Source organism: Lontra canadensis, unplaced genomic scaffold, assembly GCF_010015895.1.
Source record: "Lontra canadensis isolate GAN:19392208 unplaced genomic scaffold, GSC_riverotter_1.0 scaffold34, whole genome shotgun sequence".
Lineage (NCBI taxonomy): Eukaryota > Metazoa > Chordata > Mammalia > Carnivora > Mustelidae > Lontra > Lontra canadensis.
In genome coordinates this window covers 14,662,452-14,679,665 of record NW_022631028.1, presented here as the reverse complement: position 1 = coordinate 14,679,665, position 17,214 = coordinate 14,662,452, and the positions used below count along the sequence as shown (strand labels likewise).

The 17,214-nt window shown below is 42.6% G+C and overlaps 1 protein-coding gene across 1 annotated transcript in view; it reads left to right on the top strand.

Moving 5' to 3' along the window:
* IL5RA (interleukin 5 receptor subunit alpha) overlaps positions 1 to 11,448 on the top strand; it is a 37,764-nt gene extending 26,316 nt beyond the window's left edge. Inside the window, exons 10-12 of the mRNA XM_032867466.1 lie at positions 5,616 to 5,712; positions 6,799 to 6,883; positions 10,814 to 11,448. Coding sequence (XP_032723357.1) covers positions 5,616 to 5,712; positions 6,799 to 6,883; positions 10,814 to 10,900 — 269 coding nt within the window. The 3' untranslated portion in view covers positions 10,901 to 11,448. The remainder of the gene's footprint in view (positions 1 to 5,615; positions 5,713 to 6,798; positions 6,884 to 10,813) is intronic.
* Positions 11,449 to 17,214: the final 5,766 nt, after the last annotated feature.

Below are 17,214 nucleotides of genomic sequence, written 5' to 3'. Positions count from 1 at the left end.
ATTTACTGCCCTCTTTTTTTCTCCCTAAACCAGGTAAAACCCACAGCCCACTTGAGAGCTGCCTCAAAAAGCTCATCCACATAAAAGGGTTACTTCTGACTTGTGCTTGCGATGGGAGCCTCTGACCTGGTTTGGGGTACTGCTCACCAAAGATGCCACAGCCTCCCCTTGCAACGAGAGGCAAACTATGGGCAGCTTCATGGGCAGATTGCAGGCATAGCCTCTCCGTGACCTGGCATCTGCTGGTGCTGCCTGCCTTGTCCCAGCACCTGCTGGTTCTATGTAACAGACCAGGGCTGCTTCATTGGAAGAGTCCCATCAATTTGTTAATTAGCTCTTTTCCCTCGAAACCTATTGTTAAGTCTGAAGTCAGATTCAAAATCAATATGGAAGCACTGAGAGCCACACTTGTGTGGACAATTTAAGGTGGAACAGCTTCCACATTGAATTGACCCTCCTCGGAGTTATTAGCCTAAATGCATAAATGACAGACTTCGGCACCAAGAGGGGCCACAGCATGAGGAGGGAAGCGATCTGACAAAGTTCCAGAAATAGCCAGATGCAGGTGAAGGGATTAAGTTGGTCTGGTGCCTAGGTTTATCTTCTCTCCCTGGTTGCCACCATCACATTCCATCCCCCTCTCCATGCAGCATCCTACCCCCACCCCTCACACTGCCATGTCACAGAACAGAATTTTCAGCAGCTGGCTTGTTCTCAAGGTAAAATGGCGAGATGTCAAAAATGATAATGAAGGTCACCAGAAACCAGACAGCTGAGTTCCCAAACGCTGTAAGTTGACAACGTCAGAAGAGCATCCAGGTATGAGGTGGAGGGTCTGGAGGGCTTCTCTCCTTAGAAGGACCGATGGTGTGACTTCCTCTTTCTAAAATATCTCTGCATAACTAAATAGCAGGGCCCATCAATTTCTTGAAAAGAAACATCTGTGGCTTCCGTTTTAGGGTAGGAAAGGCATTCTCCTTGAGTCAGAGAAAAGATTCAAGTTATCTGGAAATCCTTTTTCTTAAGAAAATCTCTAAGGCCAGAGACCCCAAAATTCAAATTAATGATATATTCAGGGATCTCCCAACCTTTCAGTAGTGAAATTTTTATCACTTTGACCCAAAGGACATATGTACTACCCTTGGGACCTGTTCCCATTTTTTCTACCTTCAGTAAAATCAGAGTTGATGCTAACTTTAATTCACTCATTTATGTAATGGACTCGAGACTTTTGCATTAAAAATTAAACAGTAGATAATCCACAAGTAATTTCCTTTCGGCAGTGAGTATGTGAAAGCTTTTCCTTGTACTAATTTTACCTACCTGTTTATGTTTCCTTCACCATAACACTGACCTTGGCTCTGTTCTCTGGGGGTGAGCTCTGTTCTTACTTGGTGGTAGGGGAATCTTTCTTTCTTTTCTTTTTTTTTTTTTCCAAACATTTTATTTATTTATTTGACAGAGAGAGATCACAAGTAGGCAGAGAGGCAGACAGAGAGAGAGGAGGAAGCAGGCTCTCCACAGAGCAGAAAGCCCAATGCGGGGCTTGATCCCAGGACCCTGGGATCATGACCTGAGCCAAAGGCAGAGGCTTTAACCCACTGAGCCACCCAGGCGCCCCAAGGGGAATCTTTTTAAAGAGCATCAGGAACACTGCAGAAGCCAGGCCAGGAGAAACGACTCCTTTGTCAACTCCCTCCAGCAGCGACTACAACTTTGCTTCCCACATAGCAACTTACATGCATCAATAACTTTTTTTGATTGAATGAAATAAAATCAGTTGTCTCTGTATTTTTGCTAATTCAGTGAAAAACTTTATCAAAGTGAGAGCCGAAGTGAATAGGTGGAGAGTGGTTTAACTGAAAAGATTTTTGTAATCATGGTCAGAAGTGAACGGTACTATTATCAGCGCACGATGCATCTGACTATGAGGTATTTCACAATTTGAGACACAAATGGGACCAAGTGTGTGACCCTGATAATATTTACAACACAGCTCTTTCTTTCTGTGGGACTCAAACTTTACCTGTTAAACCTACTTACAAACCAGATAATTTTTTTCTGCTGACATACCCCTTGCTAAATTTATATCCCATATGTGGAAATGGAGTCTGGAGTTTCTGAATGAACTTATTAACGTACTTGAATAATGGTTAAGAGCATGGAATGGTGGGTTTCAGAAATGGGGAAATGAAGCAGGAAAATCCCTTATTCAGGACATCAGACTGAGAAATAAAGCTAGATGGCATTTGACGGTATTAGTTCATCCCAGGTGCTCTTTCCATTAGCTATGAGCCAGTGCAATAAAAACGAGGCTTCACGGGATGCTCAGTCACAACCCAGACAACTGAGTATTACTCCTAAAACGTTTCAGTATCTGTGGCATTTGGGAAAATAAAAGTTTTGCCTCCTTGAGTATCTGGTTTTTATTAATTTTTTTTTTTTTTTACAAAGTATGACTAATGCCTCTTTGTAAAATAATAGATATAAATACCTAAAACTTGGGGCATCTGGGTGGCTCAGTCAGTTAAGCATCTGACTCTATTTCGGCTCAGGTCATGACCTCTGGGTTCTGAGATCGAGCCCCACATCAGGCTCTATGCTGGGTCTAGAGTCCACTGGCAATTCTCTCTCTCCTTCTCCCCCTCCTCCTCTGCTCCCACACATGCTCTTTCTCTCTAAAAAAACAAAACCTAAAACTTAAAAAAGATACTGTGGTTGTAGGTTTTTAATAAAGGGATTCAGTCCCAACTGCAGCCTGAGAATATCAGGGGGACTGCTGGTTTACAATGCAGCCAGCCCCCTCCTGTGGAAACACAGTGTGCCAACTTTGCTATGTCCAATAGTGGGGACCCAACAGTGAAACAACGCTTCCCTGGTACCCAGCTAGGAAGAGGACTCTCAGGGGCATGTTCAATGATAGAGAAATGCTTAGGATGTCTTAAGTGGAGCTCTTGCCTGGGCCATGTGTCCTCAGTTTGGGGATGATGGGCCATGGAATGGGATCCCTCCATCACGGTTAAGAGCACCACCACTCAGCTGATCCCAGGCTGGGATCCCAACTCCCCCTGCGAGCTGTGTCCTCAGTGGACAGAGTCGGCCCTTCTCTGCTCCAGTTTCTCCATCTGCCAAGTGAGCATGGTGCCCACCTCGACATGCTATTGTGAGAATTATGATAAAATGCATGATAAGCACCTTGCATAGTGTCTGGTGCCCATGAACACTCAGTAAAAAAATAAGTACAGAAAATAAGCTGTTAGTTATGTCCGATTATTGTTTCTATTTTTTATGCTTTATGACAAATTTACAAACTTCAGCCATACAAACAACTACCTAAGATCAATTTTGTTAAAGGTAAGTACGTCGGAAATGACAGTGACCTGGATGGAGTCGGTGGTATTAGAAAAGGTGCTGACTTGGCACAAATCTTAAAGACTGTGTATTTCAACTTGCTTGTTTTTATAGATGAGGGAACAAAGGCCCAGAATGGTGACTTCCACTGCAAGCAGAGAAGAGACCCCAGATTTCCACACTAGGCAAGGATGCACCCATGAGACCAAGGCAGGCCTCTCTTTTATGAGTGTGTATGATGTGATGATGTTAACTGAGTCAGTGGAGAAAGGCAGGGCTGTAGAGAATAGGAAGAATCAGAGACTTTCAAGGATCCCAATATGGAGACCATCATGGGGAAGTCAGTGAGAGAAGGCGTTCTGATGTGAAGGAGAGCAGATGTTTAGTTTTCAACATTGTCCGCTTAGAGAAATATCTAAGTGGGTTTCACCTATGGGAAATTTCCTAGCTAGAAGTGGAACCTTGGTGTTAGGACTGGGCCAGGACTAAGAACCTGGTAGAAGAACACACAGAATTAAAAGATGCAGCTGTGTTCAACACACTTTCCAGTGGAAGAGACCCAAGGGTCCCGAGCTGAGCTGAGAGGGTCCACTGAAATTAAAAAGAGAAGACAGAAATGCCACAGAGGAAGGGGAATATTGGGCTAAAGAGCCAATGACTTGGTATCAAGGTGGGCACAACCATCATGTCTGAAATTAGGAAGGAGGCCAGGTAAAATAGTTGGAAAAAGAAACCACATGTCCTTTGAATTTGACTAGGAGGCAGCCATCAACAAATAAAAAAGCAGTTTCTGGGGTGGGAAATGAAGCAGCCTGAATCCCTTATTCAAGAAATTAGGCTAGGAAATAAAATAGGAAGGTATTTGATGATAGTTGGGAGAGATGGCAGAGCAAAGTAATGGCTTATTCAAGATAAAGGACTCTATGAATATTTGAAAGCAGAAGGGAAGAGATGAAGGAGGAGAGATTAAAGTTTTGGGGAAGTAGAAGATAAACCCTGAATAAGAGTTCTCAGGAGGCAAAACAGCAAGAGATCAAGGCAAAGTTGGACTCACTAGCATCAAATCCTCCAGACATCTCTCCCTCTTGATATGTTGAATGTTCTGAGTTTGAAGTTATGTCAGAGCTTTGGGAAGACTTAGGGTATTTATCAGGACTTGAAAGTTCCACTTACTCGATTTCATTTTATAAACGAAACAATTAATGGCAAACTGAAGTTTGGGGTCCATTTCCTCTGGTGTGGTGTGGCTTGAACTTCCCCCACGCACTTAGCACAGCTGGCATTAAGTCATTACCTGTGTTATTATTTGCTTAGAGCCTTTCCTATTTGATGGATCTAAATAACACACGGGGAAAGCTCACATGTGTGCTTTAATCCAGCTCCCAGCAAGCTCTGCAGGGCCAAACATAGTGTGGGAGTCTGATAAATATTTGTGAAACGGGTGAATAAAGGAATGAATTAGTGAGTGGCCTCTCCCACAGAAAGCAAACTTGCATCCAGGGAGATAATGCAGGATTTGCCTTATTCTCTGGAAGTGAATGAGGCAGTTTAACAAGTGCATTGCCTCTTTAACAACCATGTGGTTAAGGACCTGGGGCTTTTCCTGAAAGCATTTCCAGTATCTTAAAAAATCATCACACACCCCAAAGATATCATGAAAACTAGTAGAAGAATCTGTCCTTGAATGCAGATAAGAAGCAAATTTAACTGGAGAGTGAGATGGTATGCAACATATTTATACTTTCTCAATGGCAATTTGCTTCTACTTTCCTATCCGTGAAATGGGAATAATAGTTAAGAGGTGCTGAACATAATTAAGATTGCAAAGTACTTTTAGCAGAGTCTGATGCATTAGGGTTAACTCTGAGTATTATTCCATCATTTACTTTCTCTAAAAGTTAAGTTTCCAACCTTGTATATTATTTTTATTATAATGCAGTTAGATTACTAGGAGGGCTGAGCTTTTATAGCTTTTCCATCTAAAAACCTTACTACTCATCCAAAGCTGATAAGATCCAAGATTCAGGAGGCATTACTACATCAAGTGCAGTCTATAAATACCTGTGGACTGCCTAAATCATGATTTAATATTAAAAGAGGCTTCATTTCACCCTCACGAAAAATCCCAGGCTCAGGAAGGCTAAGCTACTTGCCCAGCCTCACCCAGCATCGGCAACTCAAATCCAAGCTTTCTGATGGCTGCCTCAAGTAATTTCGCATATCTGTAGCTGATTGTAGCTCTGATTTCTTTCTTCTTCCATCAGGAAACGATGATCAGAAGCCCTCCACAGAATGGTTTCTCATCATTCTTGTGGGAACCATCTGCTTCATCCTGTTAATTTTCACTTTCATCTGTAAAATGTAGGTATTTTTTTATTTCAATGTTTCCAATGAGGTCTGAGTATTGAATTTTTACACTTCTGCCATGCATTCGCTAGGGTGCTTGTTAGCAGTTGGAATTACAGCACTTTGCTGTCTTTTGGACAGCCTTTCCAAGATGAGCAGGGACCAAATTAAAAAGTGAGAAACATCTTTAGGTGATTTATTGAAACCAGACAGAGCATAGGAGGGCCCCTCAGCCATTACACACCCTTCTTGAATTTGAGGACAGTGTATTCATTTCTGTGAAGCTTTTTACTTTCATGTTCTTTTGATTCCTTTACTGCCTTGTCAGTATTTGGTGTTCTTAGTTGAGCCACTAGCAGACTCCTTTTATAGCTTGGGTAAAGGAAGGCAGCCCCCTGGAGACTGAAGTCACCCCAGTGCCCATGGTATGATCTCCAATTAGGAGGTGACGACTCCTACCTTCACCCTCTGTTCACCTGGTCCCTGAGTGGCTGACTGTCCTTTGGTCAAATATAGACTGTAGAAAGGTCATGCAGATCTGGTGAACAATCCATGAGCCTGCAAATGCCCCATAAGAACTCCTCACCCACTTTGGCTCTAAGTAAGGCAAAGAGCCATTTAGGAGGCTTAAGAACATGTTCTGTCTCAGTCCTTTCATAATTTAGAAAGTTACTGAGGTTTGAAACATTATTATAAATATTATATTCTGTGGGTTGGAGGGTGGCAGTTCAAAGCAGAGGAACACCAAAGGCAACTCTGTGAGCCAGCACAGTTGAGTGAGGGGGCTAGAGCCGGCATCACAGTGAGTGGTGGGGCGCCAAGGGCTTACAAATCACCCATGTTCCGAAATTAGGCCTGAAAACATGCACCAACGTGAAGTGGGTACCATCATGTCTTTCTTGGATGATTCAGAAGCCAAATCATAGCCCAACTAATATTACAATATAAATAAATATAGTATTTGTAACTCTTGGTCAATACAGTTTTTCAATTTATAGAACAGCAGGTCCTGAGATTCAGTAGGTCAATTTGTAGAGCAGATACTGAAACACAAGAAAGGCTGCTTTGCTCACCTAATTTTCTGCTTTTCTCTGTTTTCAGAGGTCACTTATGGGCCAGGCTGTTTCCACCGGTTCCGGCACCGAAAAATAGTCTTAAAGATTTCCTTGTAATCGTCAGCCCTGAGGTAATGTTGAAGGCTCTCATGATGGGTCCTATCTGCTCAGGGTTGGGTCTCCAGGGATTAGTCATCAGGTTACTGGTTTTGCATATTCCAGGGCAGAGTGTCTATCCAGGGGGGCCAGTGACTTGATGCTGCTCTAGTCATTCTGCTCTTTGGCTCAATATTATGTTACATATGTTCACTACTGTCTTGGAGAATTGGAAAGGTCCTACTCGGCTATAAGTGTCCTCACCAGTCAGACCGGAATTTTTTCTATCAGCCGTCTCTTAACTGAGCTTGGGCAATTCCTTCAACCCCATGAGCCCTGACTTCTTTTTCTGTGTAGTCAAGGGCCATAGATGAGATGGTCCAATGTTCTGTTTAGCTCTGATGTTTCTGCACATGGATACCCTAATCAGTAACATTTTTCAGAGGAACTTTTCCTAGTTCCTTAGTTAAAAAAAAAACAAACAAACAACAACAACAACAAAAAACAGAGAAGGCAAATGACTTCCTCAAAAATGCATTTCCTGAGGTCCTATTTGCCATTCAGAGCACTTAGGCTTAACTGAATGCTCACCTACTCATGGCTGCCCAAGTGTTTTAGCATCATTTTGTTGGGGGAAAAAAAAAAACATCCTTTTCCCATTGAGTTGTGTTGGCATCTTTGCTGAAGATCAGTTATCTATATATGTGTGGGTCTAGTTCTGGACTATCTACTTGCTTTCATTGATCTATTTGTCTATCATTATACCAAAGCAGTCTTGATTACTATAGCTTTAGTGCAAACCTAGAGATCAGGTTAGTGTAAGGCTTCCAAACAGGATTTAAAAAAAAAAAAAGATTTATTTATTTAAGGGGCTCCTGGGTGGCTCAGTCAGTTAAGTGTCCCTCTTTGGTTCATGTCATGATCCCAGAGTCCTGGGATTGAGCCCCGTATTGGGCTCTTTGCTTGTGGAGAGTCTGCTTCTCCTTCTGTCTGCTGCTCTGCCTGGCTTGTGCTCTATCAAATAAACAAATAAAATCTTTAGAAAAAAGATTTATTTGAGAAAGAGAGAGCACATGAGTGGGAGAGGCAAAGGCAGAGCGAGAGAGAGAATCTCAAGCAGACTCCATGCTGTGTGTGTAGCCCTAAGTGGGGCTCAGTCCCATGGTCCTGAGATCAGGACCTGAGCCAACACCAAGAGTTGGAAACTCAACTGACTGAGCCACCCAGGCGCCCCCAAACATGATTTTTTTCCAAAGTTATTCTGGTCATTCTAGGTATTTTGTTTTGCATTCCCATATAAATTTTAGAGCAACTTTATTAATTTCTACCAAAAAAGCTGCTGGGATCTTGATTAGGATTGTGTTGTACTGTAGGTTAATGTGGAAAGAAGTGACATCTTAAAAATGAGTCTCCCAATCTGTAAACATGACATAGCATCATGTATCGACCATTAGATTTTCTTTATTTTCTGTCAGCAATGTTTTATGATTTTCAGTGTACAGTTATTATACACTTTGTCAAATCTGTCCTTAAATTAAGTGGTTATTTAGATTAGGGGTCAGCAAACTTTCTCTATAAAGAGCCAGATTGTAAATACCTAACAACCAAATGGATTCCCTCAACTCTTCAATGCTGCCATTGTGGTGTGAAAGTAGCCACAGACAGTATGCAAATGAAGGGGATTGGCTCTGGCCAATAAAACTTTATTTACAAAAACAGGCAATAAGCCAGATTCTATCCACAGGCTATAGTTTACAGATCCCTCATGTAGGTCAAGCTACTTTCTTAACAAATTCAGTTTTCTAACGAAGTGCTTCATGAAGGGATGAATAAATTGGTGGTTGTAGGGCAGTAAGGGTCAAACTCTGACTGAAATGGATCATTTTAGTAAGCTGTGACCTTTAGAGTTTTCGATTTGGGTGTTTGGAATAATTATAGACCACAGTAGTTACAAACCTAGTCAGGCAAATAACTGAGTCAGACAGAAGAACCACTCTATCCTTACTTCCATCCTGAGTTCGCCTTTATCAGGGAATAGGGGCTTTGCTTTTGTTAACCCATAGCTTTTCTGGAAGAAGAACGGACCCCAGTGTGAAACTTTGTTTTGGTTTCATCTGAATTTGTGCTGTCAATCCCTCCTTGCTCCAGCATACTCATCCCTGCTAAACTACATCTGATTTTAGCAGCCCACGGCAGTCATTTGTCTTGTCTCTTAATGGAACATCTTAATGCTGGTATCTAATTTCCCTATAGAGCCCCCAAAGATTTTCTTTAATATTCTGAAGCTGGTGAAAGAAACTGGCTTAAGAGCTTATTGTATAAGCTTGTGGTTTGTTGTTAATTAAAATCAAGTCATGTGTGCAAAATAACAACTTGGGGTAGACAAGCTGGTTTCAAAATAAGCAAAGGATTAATGTCATAGCTCAACATTGCTAGACTCCTCTTAGACAACTTACTTTCTTCTCACATTGTTGCATTTCATGTAAAAAAAAAAAAGACATGAGAGACAGAGACCAACAGAGGTAGCAAGTAGAACTCAGAAAATGAAGTATTGCCCCATAATTTTGTCCCCCTATGGCCTAAATGCTCTACCTAGGAGAATATGCAAGCAAGTTCAGAGCTGACCACAACCTGGGCCCTATGTAGCAGTGCCCCAGCCTGTAGCTTTGAAGGTAAAGCCCTTCAGACTCACCCTCGCGGCCTCTGCTACAAGGTTTGGTGGGGGGGGCAATTAGTGCTATCGGCAGTGATGATTTTGCATCCCACTAGGAAGCCTTTAGTGAGTGGGAAAGGAAGCTTTCTGCTTTCAGTTACAACCTGAGTGTCTGAGCTTGGTGTGGGTACCCAGAGTTCTGGGATTTGGAGGATATCTGCCATCCCTGAGCTCTCATTAAGCAAGTTTTTGCTTGTTCAGACCCAAGTCAGAAATTGTTTTGTAACGTTCAAGGGACTGGTACCAGCAGGGAGAGGTGGGAGGGAAGATGGAAGGCCAGAAGTTGACCTTTATCAATTACAAAGAAGGCAGCTTTTTGTTTAAAACAAAAAAAAATGTATCCTGTGTTTTAGATTTGTTACAAACCAGTTTCCAGCTGTTCCTTATTTCTATTCCTTATTTCTACAATGGTAACCAGAGAGGGTTCCTTCCAAAATGAAGTATAAACCATTAAATTCTAGTACCTAAGGCAGAGAGCACATCTGCTGTTTGTCACTGCATACTCAATGCAAGGCAGTGTCTAAGGTACAACAGGTATTATAGGTATTAAAAAATGTGTTAAATGAGGGGTGCCTGGGTGGCTCTGTTGGTTAAGCATCTGCCTTAGGCTCAGGTCATGATCTCGGGGTCCTGTAATTAAGCCTGAGTTGGGCTCCCTGCTCCCTCTCCCTGCCCCCCTCCCCATGATTGTATGTGTGTGTGTGTGTGTGTGTGTGTGTGTGAGAATGCACAATGCACTCTCTCAAATAAATAAAATCTTTTTAAAAATGTGTTGAATGAGTAAACAAAGTAGAGAAATATCTCTTGTAGGTTATTTCTGTCACAAAGTTTCTCATTAATAACATTATAATAGCCCAACTTAGACAAATACATATCCAAATTTAAGGGGAAACTACAATAAACTATGAATGAAAAGTGGTAGAACTATTCAATGATGCAGCCCAAGAATATATATTTTGAAATATTACATGATATCACACAGAAAGTAATTTATGAAGCTGACTATCCATTTGCTTCATTTAATTAAAGGTAACTTTGTACCTAGAAAACAGGGCTGGAGAGAAGACAATGAGCTGTGTTTGGAAGACAGGGTGGTGGATAGATTTTTGTTTTCTTCTTATTTTCCATATTTTCTTAGTGAACATTTACTATTTTTATAAGGAAAATACACTTAAGGAAATAATTGTGAAGAAATTCAAGAGAACAAAGAGGGTACTACAAGACATCTAAGGGAGGATGTTTTGTTTTACAGAAAACTGTTTCCAGTGAAACAGAAATTGAAGTCATAAGTTATGTGGAAGAGTCTGGACTTGAGACCCTGGAAGATTCTGCGTTTTGATCGGCACTATAACATTCTCAAAAATGAACTCACACTCACATGCCTCAGCGATAAGAAGAACAGGAACTGTTGTTTCTTGGCTAAGAAGAGCTCCACATTTACTGAACACTCAGTTTAGCTGCGAGGCAATACACTCAGACGAATCTCTTAGAAGCATGGATTCCTCCTCAAAAACTCCTTGCTTCTCAGGGTGGTTGATCAATCTGACCATTCTGACATGTCTTTTCTTCCTATGCTGCAGGGTACCAACGTCTCACCTGCCAATCTCCATGCTTTACGTTACTTACCTCAAACTTTTGTGCAAGAGACAGTTTTTAAGGCTGATGTCAACTGGTGGGGCCCGCTTTATAGCTGAGGCTGCCAATGGTAATACTCAACTGAAATATCAGCGAGAAAGCATTCTGCCCAGCCTGGAGTTAATTATGAGCTTAGATTCAAGGCTGTCTTTCCTAGAACAAGTGGGAGCCATGGTGCTTCCCCCCACTCCCGAGTTCTAGAATACTTTTTCTTTCAAGTCATGTGGGGGGGGGTGGAGGGCTATTTATGATTTAAGAAGCTCGATTTGAGGCAAACTCAACATGAAGAGCGATCACTCCATACCAAAGCAGAGAATAGGATTTTATTTGGGATTATAGTCTTGAAGGCAGCCTTGATTTTCAGGAATATACTGAGAGAGCCATTAGGTAGAATTGGGTTGGGAAAGGGATTGCTCAATCAAGAAAGAACTTTCTGGAGAGATGTTTGCTTACACATAGAGAGCAGCTTGTTGGGTGCTAGTCAAGGAGCTCTGGGTCCATCCTACAAGCATCCCTTCAAACATCCCAATCTAGGCATCCTCTCGACATCTTCCTATAGGAGTCTGCATGTAGACTGAGGGCCTTTATGATGGGCAGTGGGCTACAGATAGAGCCAAGTGCATACAAGTGTGTCAAGGGCAGAGAAGAGGTAGGAGGAACAGTTAGTAATTGAGAGGACTCCCAACAGTGCTGATGGAACCTGGCCCTGGAGTAGGAAGCTTAGGACAGAGAAAGGAGGTCACAGTATTCCAAACCCCTGGTATGGCAGCATACTCTATATGTTTTTATTGCCTGTTTCCAAGTATTAGGGACTGAATGTTTGTGCCCTTCCCCCTCCAATCCATGTTGAAACTCTATACCCCAAGGTGATGATATTAGGAGGAGGAGGGTGGTGGTCTTTGAGCAGTGATTAGATCATGAGGGTGGAAACTTCAGGAAGGAAATTAGTGTTCTTTTACAGGGACCCTAGGGAGTTTTCTTTCCTCTGTGTAAAGATAGGAGAAGTTGGCATTCTGCAACCAGTACGAGGGCTTTTCTGAGAACCCTGCCATGTTGACACCTTGAACTGGGAACACCAGACTCCAGAAATAAGAAATAAATCTCTGTTGTTTATAAGTCACCTGGAGTATGGTTCTTTGTCATAGCAGCCTGAGCTAAGATGCCAAGGGTTAGGAACTACACCAGGTACTTCACGCATCATCTCTAATCCTGAGAAACCCACATCCTTTGGATCACTGCCCCATTTTACAGGTGCAATCACTGAAAAAAGTGCACAATGAAGGGTTGCATACAAGGCTCGAGTAAGCCCTGTACTGTAGAAAAGACTGCTGGGAAAAAGTTGAAGCCTGCTTAGAGATAAGACCAAGATGGCATGGCCCATCAGGGTGCTGCAATCACTGGCAAAATGATTATCTGACTGATCTAGAATCTCTGTGAATGGCGTTCAAGAACCTGATCTTTAGTGAATATTCTTAGACATTCTGAAACTTGCCAGTGCATTAATCACCTGGAGGTATCATTAAAACAGGTTGTTGGGCCCTAACCTCGGTTTCAGATTGAGTAGATCTGGGGTGAGCTCTGAGACTCCCCATTTCTAGTAAGTTCCCAGGTGATGCTGATGTTTGTTTCCCAGTCACACTTCATGAACAGCAGCCCTGGGTGTTTCTGATGAATACCAAAATTTGAAAACCCACTACTGAAGGAGTAAGTGATGGAAAGGTCCTGCCCCAGACTGTCCCCTTTTAGGGCTGATTGTTTCCTGTCTGAGATCTTTCAAAACCAGAACGTGGAAACCTAAGGTTATGGCCACTGCCTCTGCTAGGAGGCTGGAAGAGAAAAAGGAAGCTGCCCCTAATTTGGCTGAGTCCTCTTTTGTGGGTGTGATTCAGAGATGCTTCCCTCAACCCCAGCAGCCAGCCTTCACCTAGGTACTGAACCAGTACCAGCACCTGGATCTTAGTCTGTGTGTTTCAGGAGGAACACATTGTAGATCAAGAGGTCTCCCCAGTGCATTATGACCTTCCTCTTCCTCACTGCTCAGCTCCTACCCATGTTTCGGGAATCCAAATTCCATGTCTCCTTCTCTGTGAAGCCTTCAAAAACAGTTTGGTTGATCCTGCCTCTGGGTTTTCATTCTGGGCTTCGGCCCCTCTCTTGGAGCTGTTGCACTGTAGGACATACCATTCACAGTTTGGATGGCTCCCCAAAGTGTGTGCTCCAGGAGGATGGGGATCATGTGAAATGCATCTTTTTATCTGCAGGGACTAAGACCACTGGACCCTTTAAGCCCTCTTTCAACCCTGGCACAGATCCTTGCCTGTAGTTGGAACTGAGTGATATTTGGCAGAGATCACCAAGGCCTATAATAATATCACGGAAAGGAAGATGAGTGTCTAATGAGAACATGATTGGAAATAACCAGGACACACATGTGTGCCCGACCATCTGGCTAGTGTTCCCTAGTCCTTTTTTCGCTGATGATGTGGCTAAGTGGTAATGTATAAATGCTGTCCAGAAGGAGTTAGGCTTTGGATGTGGCATGTTTTAAGCAGTCTGTCCAGTTTTCACTAGCCTCTCCATGACAAATCAGAATGTGAACATTCTCTTACCAATAAATGCCCTCGTCAACAGGTCGATTAGACATTGGCCCCCACCTCTTTCCATCACCCATTAGAACAAGAGAGAGGGCAAACTGTCTCCCAAAGAGCCTTCAGTCGAAAGCTCAGAACAAACAGTACTTCTCGAAGACATCCTTTCCAATAGGATTTTATTGCAATATCTTTCTTGGAAGTTGGAAATTTCTGAGTGCAGCATAGGGAAAGTGCTGGGGAGACTGGAGGGGGAAGTTCAGTGTGGCAACAGCACAGCCATCTGAGCCTTATTGAAATGCCTCAAGGCCTCAAGCTATTTATGCAGGCTGGGCAAGAATTCCACATGGGCAAAGAACATCCTGATTAAAAATCCAAACGTTTTCATGGTGAGACTTATATGTGTCAGGACCATCTGTTGGTGGAATTAATAAACCTTAGGTGCTAATTTGTTAAAGAAAAAGTAGGTGTCTAGAAGCGAGAACAGAGAACCGAAAACAGTCTTTGGTGGCACGAGGCAAGGTGAAAAACCTAATTAGAACAGGACTTGGTGTTAGCCCAAGGATCTTTGTGACAATGACCGTGTAGCCAGTCCTGCTTCCACACCCTACAAATCAAGTTCCAGAATACAAACTTTTTTGAAAGCCATTTTTCAAAGAATATTATATTGAACCGAAAGACAATCTTATCTTTTTGGCCAGTAGCCCTCTGTTTTAGGTAATACATGTGAATGTAAATTCACTTCAGAAGGAGAACTGTTTCACACAGAGGACGGTGAGTTGTCCAAGTTCACAAACCGGACAGGAGTACCTTTCTTATTCCCTGCCCCCATAGTCTCATCTTTGTCCCCAACATCGTCCTTATCATCTCTCACCCAGGACCATCACAACTCAACTAAAATCCTGGCCTCCAGTATTGTCTTTTTTGGAAGGACCTACATAAAAGGCACATCTGCCTCCATCATCCCCTTCCAAGGCCCTCAGATAAGTCTATCCCTTCAAGTTAAAGCTCCTGTCTACGCTAAGCCCCCGGGCACACAGGTCCTCAGTGGCTCCCCCGCCACATCCCCAAGGAGCGCCCCTCCGTAATGAACGCCGCGCTCTCGCAACCCTCCATGCTTCAGTGCAAGCTTTCTCCTGTGGACAAAGCCTTCTCAATCTTCCTCGTCATCAGTTGACAGTTATCTTCTACATCTCACTCCTTTGCCACCAGGAAATCCGTGTTCCCCAGGTAACTTCCGTTTGATCCTATCCTATCACTTACTATACTATTTAAAATTTGGGGGTCTCATTTGAAGTGAAGACATGCTGAGGTCAAGAACAATGTCCCGCCTGTGTACTTAACCACCGAACTGGAACTGGCTGAATTAGCTAGACAATGAAAAAGTGAATTTCTTAAAAAAATGTACCAGCACAGAAAACGATGTATATTCAATTTTAGCTCGAAGGAACGGAGCTCCACCGGGTAGACTCATTTATTAAAGCTGGACAGCGACAGCCAGAGAGTACACCATCACCAAAGCTTAAAACATGAAGTAACAAGAACTCACAGTTCTGTGGCTCTCTACCTCCCCAGCCGGCCGTCACGTGGGCTCCACCCAGCTCCACCCAGCTCCAGCCGAACTCCCAGGAGCCGACACTACCTATTGGCTCGCGACAAATGAGTGGCAGGTGGAGCAAAATTAGACCACGTGGCCCCCGCGCGTTATCTTAAAGTTGTAGTGGACTCTTTTCACCACGAAGGTGTGTTATGAGGTTAGTTTGATTTATTAAAACGAAAAGCAAAGCTCTGTCCCTCTCAGGTGATGAAATGAAAGAAGACGTAAACCTGAGAAGGGGCATGGGGAATTGGTGGGAAAGAAGTCAACAGTAAAGTACTGGGGTCGGAGTTCAAAAGTCAGTAAGTTTCTTCTTAAAAGATCTGGATAGAAAATATTTTCAGCTTGAGAGCCATCTGTCCTCCGCTGCAACCACTCAGTTCTGCCATTATAGCATAAAAGCAGCCTCAGACAGTATATACGTGAGAGTGGATGTGTTCCAATAAATCTTTATTTACAAAAACCAGGCAATGAGCCAGGTTTGGACTTCGGTCCAGTATTTATCTGTACATAGCTTAATGGATCCAAAATGTTACATTTGAGTGTGCTGTTTCTTTCTTTCTCTCTCTCTCTTTAAAGCAAAGCAACCAATTTGGGAAATATGTTTAATCAATAAAAATCTTTACTATGGGGGGCACCTCAATGCTGCCCTGGGTTGAACATCCAGCTCTTGGCTCAGCTCAGGTCCTGATCTCAGGGTTGTGAGATCAAGCCTGTTAGGCTCTGTGTTCAGCAGAGACTGCTTGAGAGTCTCTCTCTCTCCCTCTGCCCCTCCCTGTCACTCTCTCTCTCTCAATTAAATACATCTTAAAAAAAAGAAAATCATTCAATGGAGGGAGGTGGTGGTGAAAAAATGTGTTGTGTTTGACTGACCTTAACCTTGTTACAAGTTGGTTTTGCAAGAAACAAGGGTCCAGAATTCTGTTCATACGTTTATCTGTTCACACGTTTTACACCATTTGCAAATAAGCATGTGTTTCTGTCACCTCCAGTGAACCCTGAAGAGGGAAGCCTTAATCAGATTTCTGTGGTTTTCCAGTGCCCAGCACAGTGCTCAACACAGAGAAAGCAGTCTACATTTTAATTGTTGACAAACAAAAGAGGAATGACTGGGCCAATTCAACCTCTCAGTTATTTGGTCTCAGATATTTGGTTCTGAAGAGTGATAAATGTTACATCAACCTCGTAATTTTTTTTTCCAACTATTTCTGTTATAGTTATGTTCTGGGCAACAAGCCCATTTTTATAACCCTTTAAAACATTTCTGAAATCCCCCTCAACACCTCAGAACCATGAACCTTTGGAGATGTGATAACACTTCAGCAAGATCCTGGAATTTTGCATCAGAAACTGAATACATCAGTGAGGATGAATCCTCCCTGCATGAGGTTGCCAGACTTAGCAAATAAAAATAGATGAAGCCCAGTTAAATTTGGATTTCAGATAAATTTTGCATGGGACATACACTATAAAATTATTGATTTTTTAAAAATGAAACTTGGATTTAAAAGTGAAACTTGGATTTCTGTATTTTATCTGGCAACTCGGATCTTGCAGGATAGACCATTTGAAAAATAGCTCTGAGAATGTTTGAGGTCCAGTATAACAAACAAGCAAAAAGCACCATTTGCAGTAAAAAAATAATAGCCAAGCGGGACTGCTTTGGAGCAGAGAAATCACCACACCTGAGCTATATGAGGTTTCCCTGAAAGATTCCTATACCTGGGATCTTGGTTTACGTAAACCCCTGGTCACTTTTTAACAACTCATATACAACTTCCTGGGAAGCTCACCACCTTATTTCTTCTTCTTGCTGTGTGGCAACGAATATCA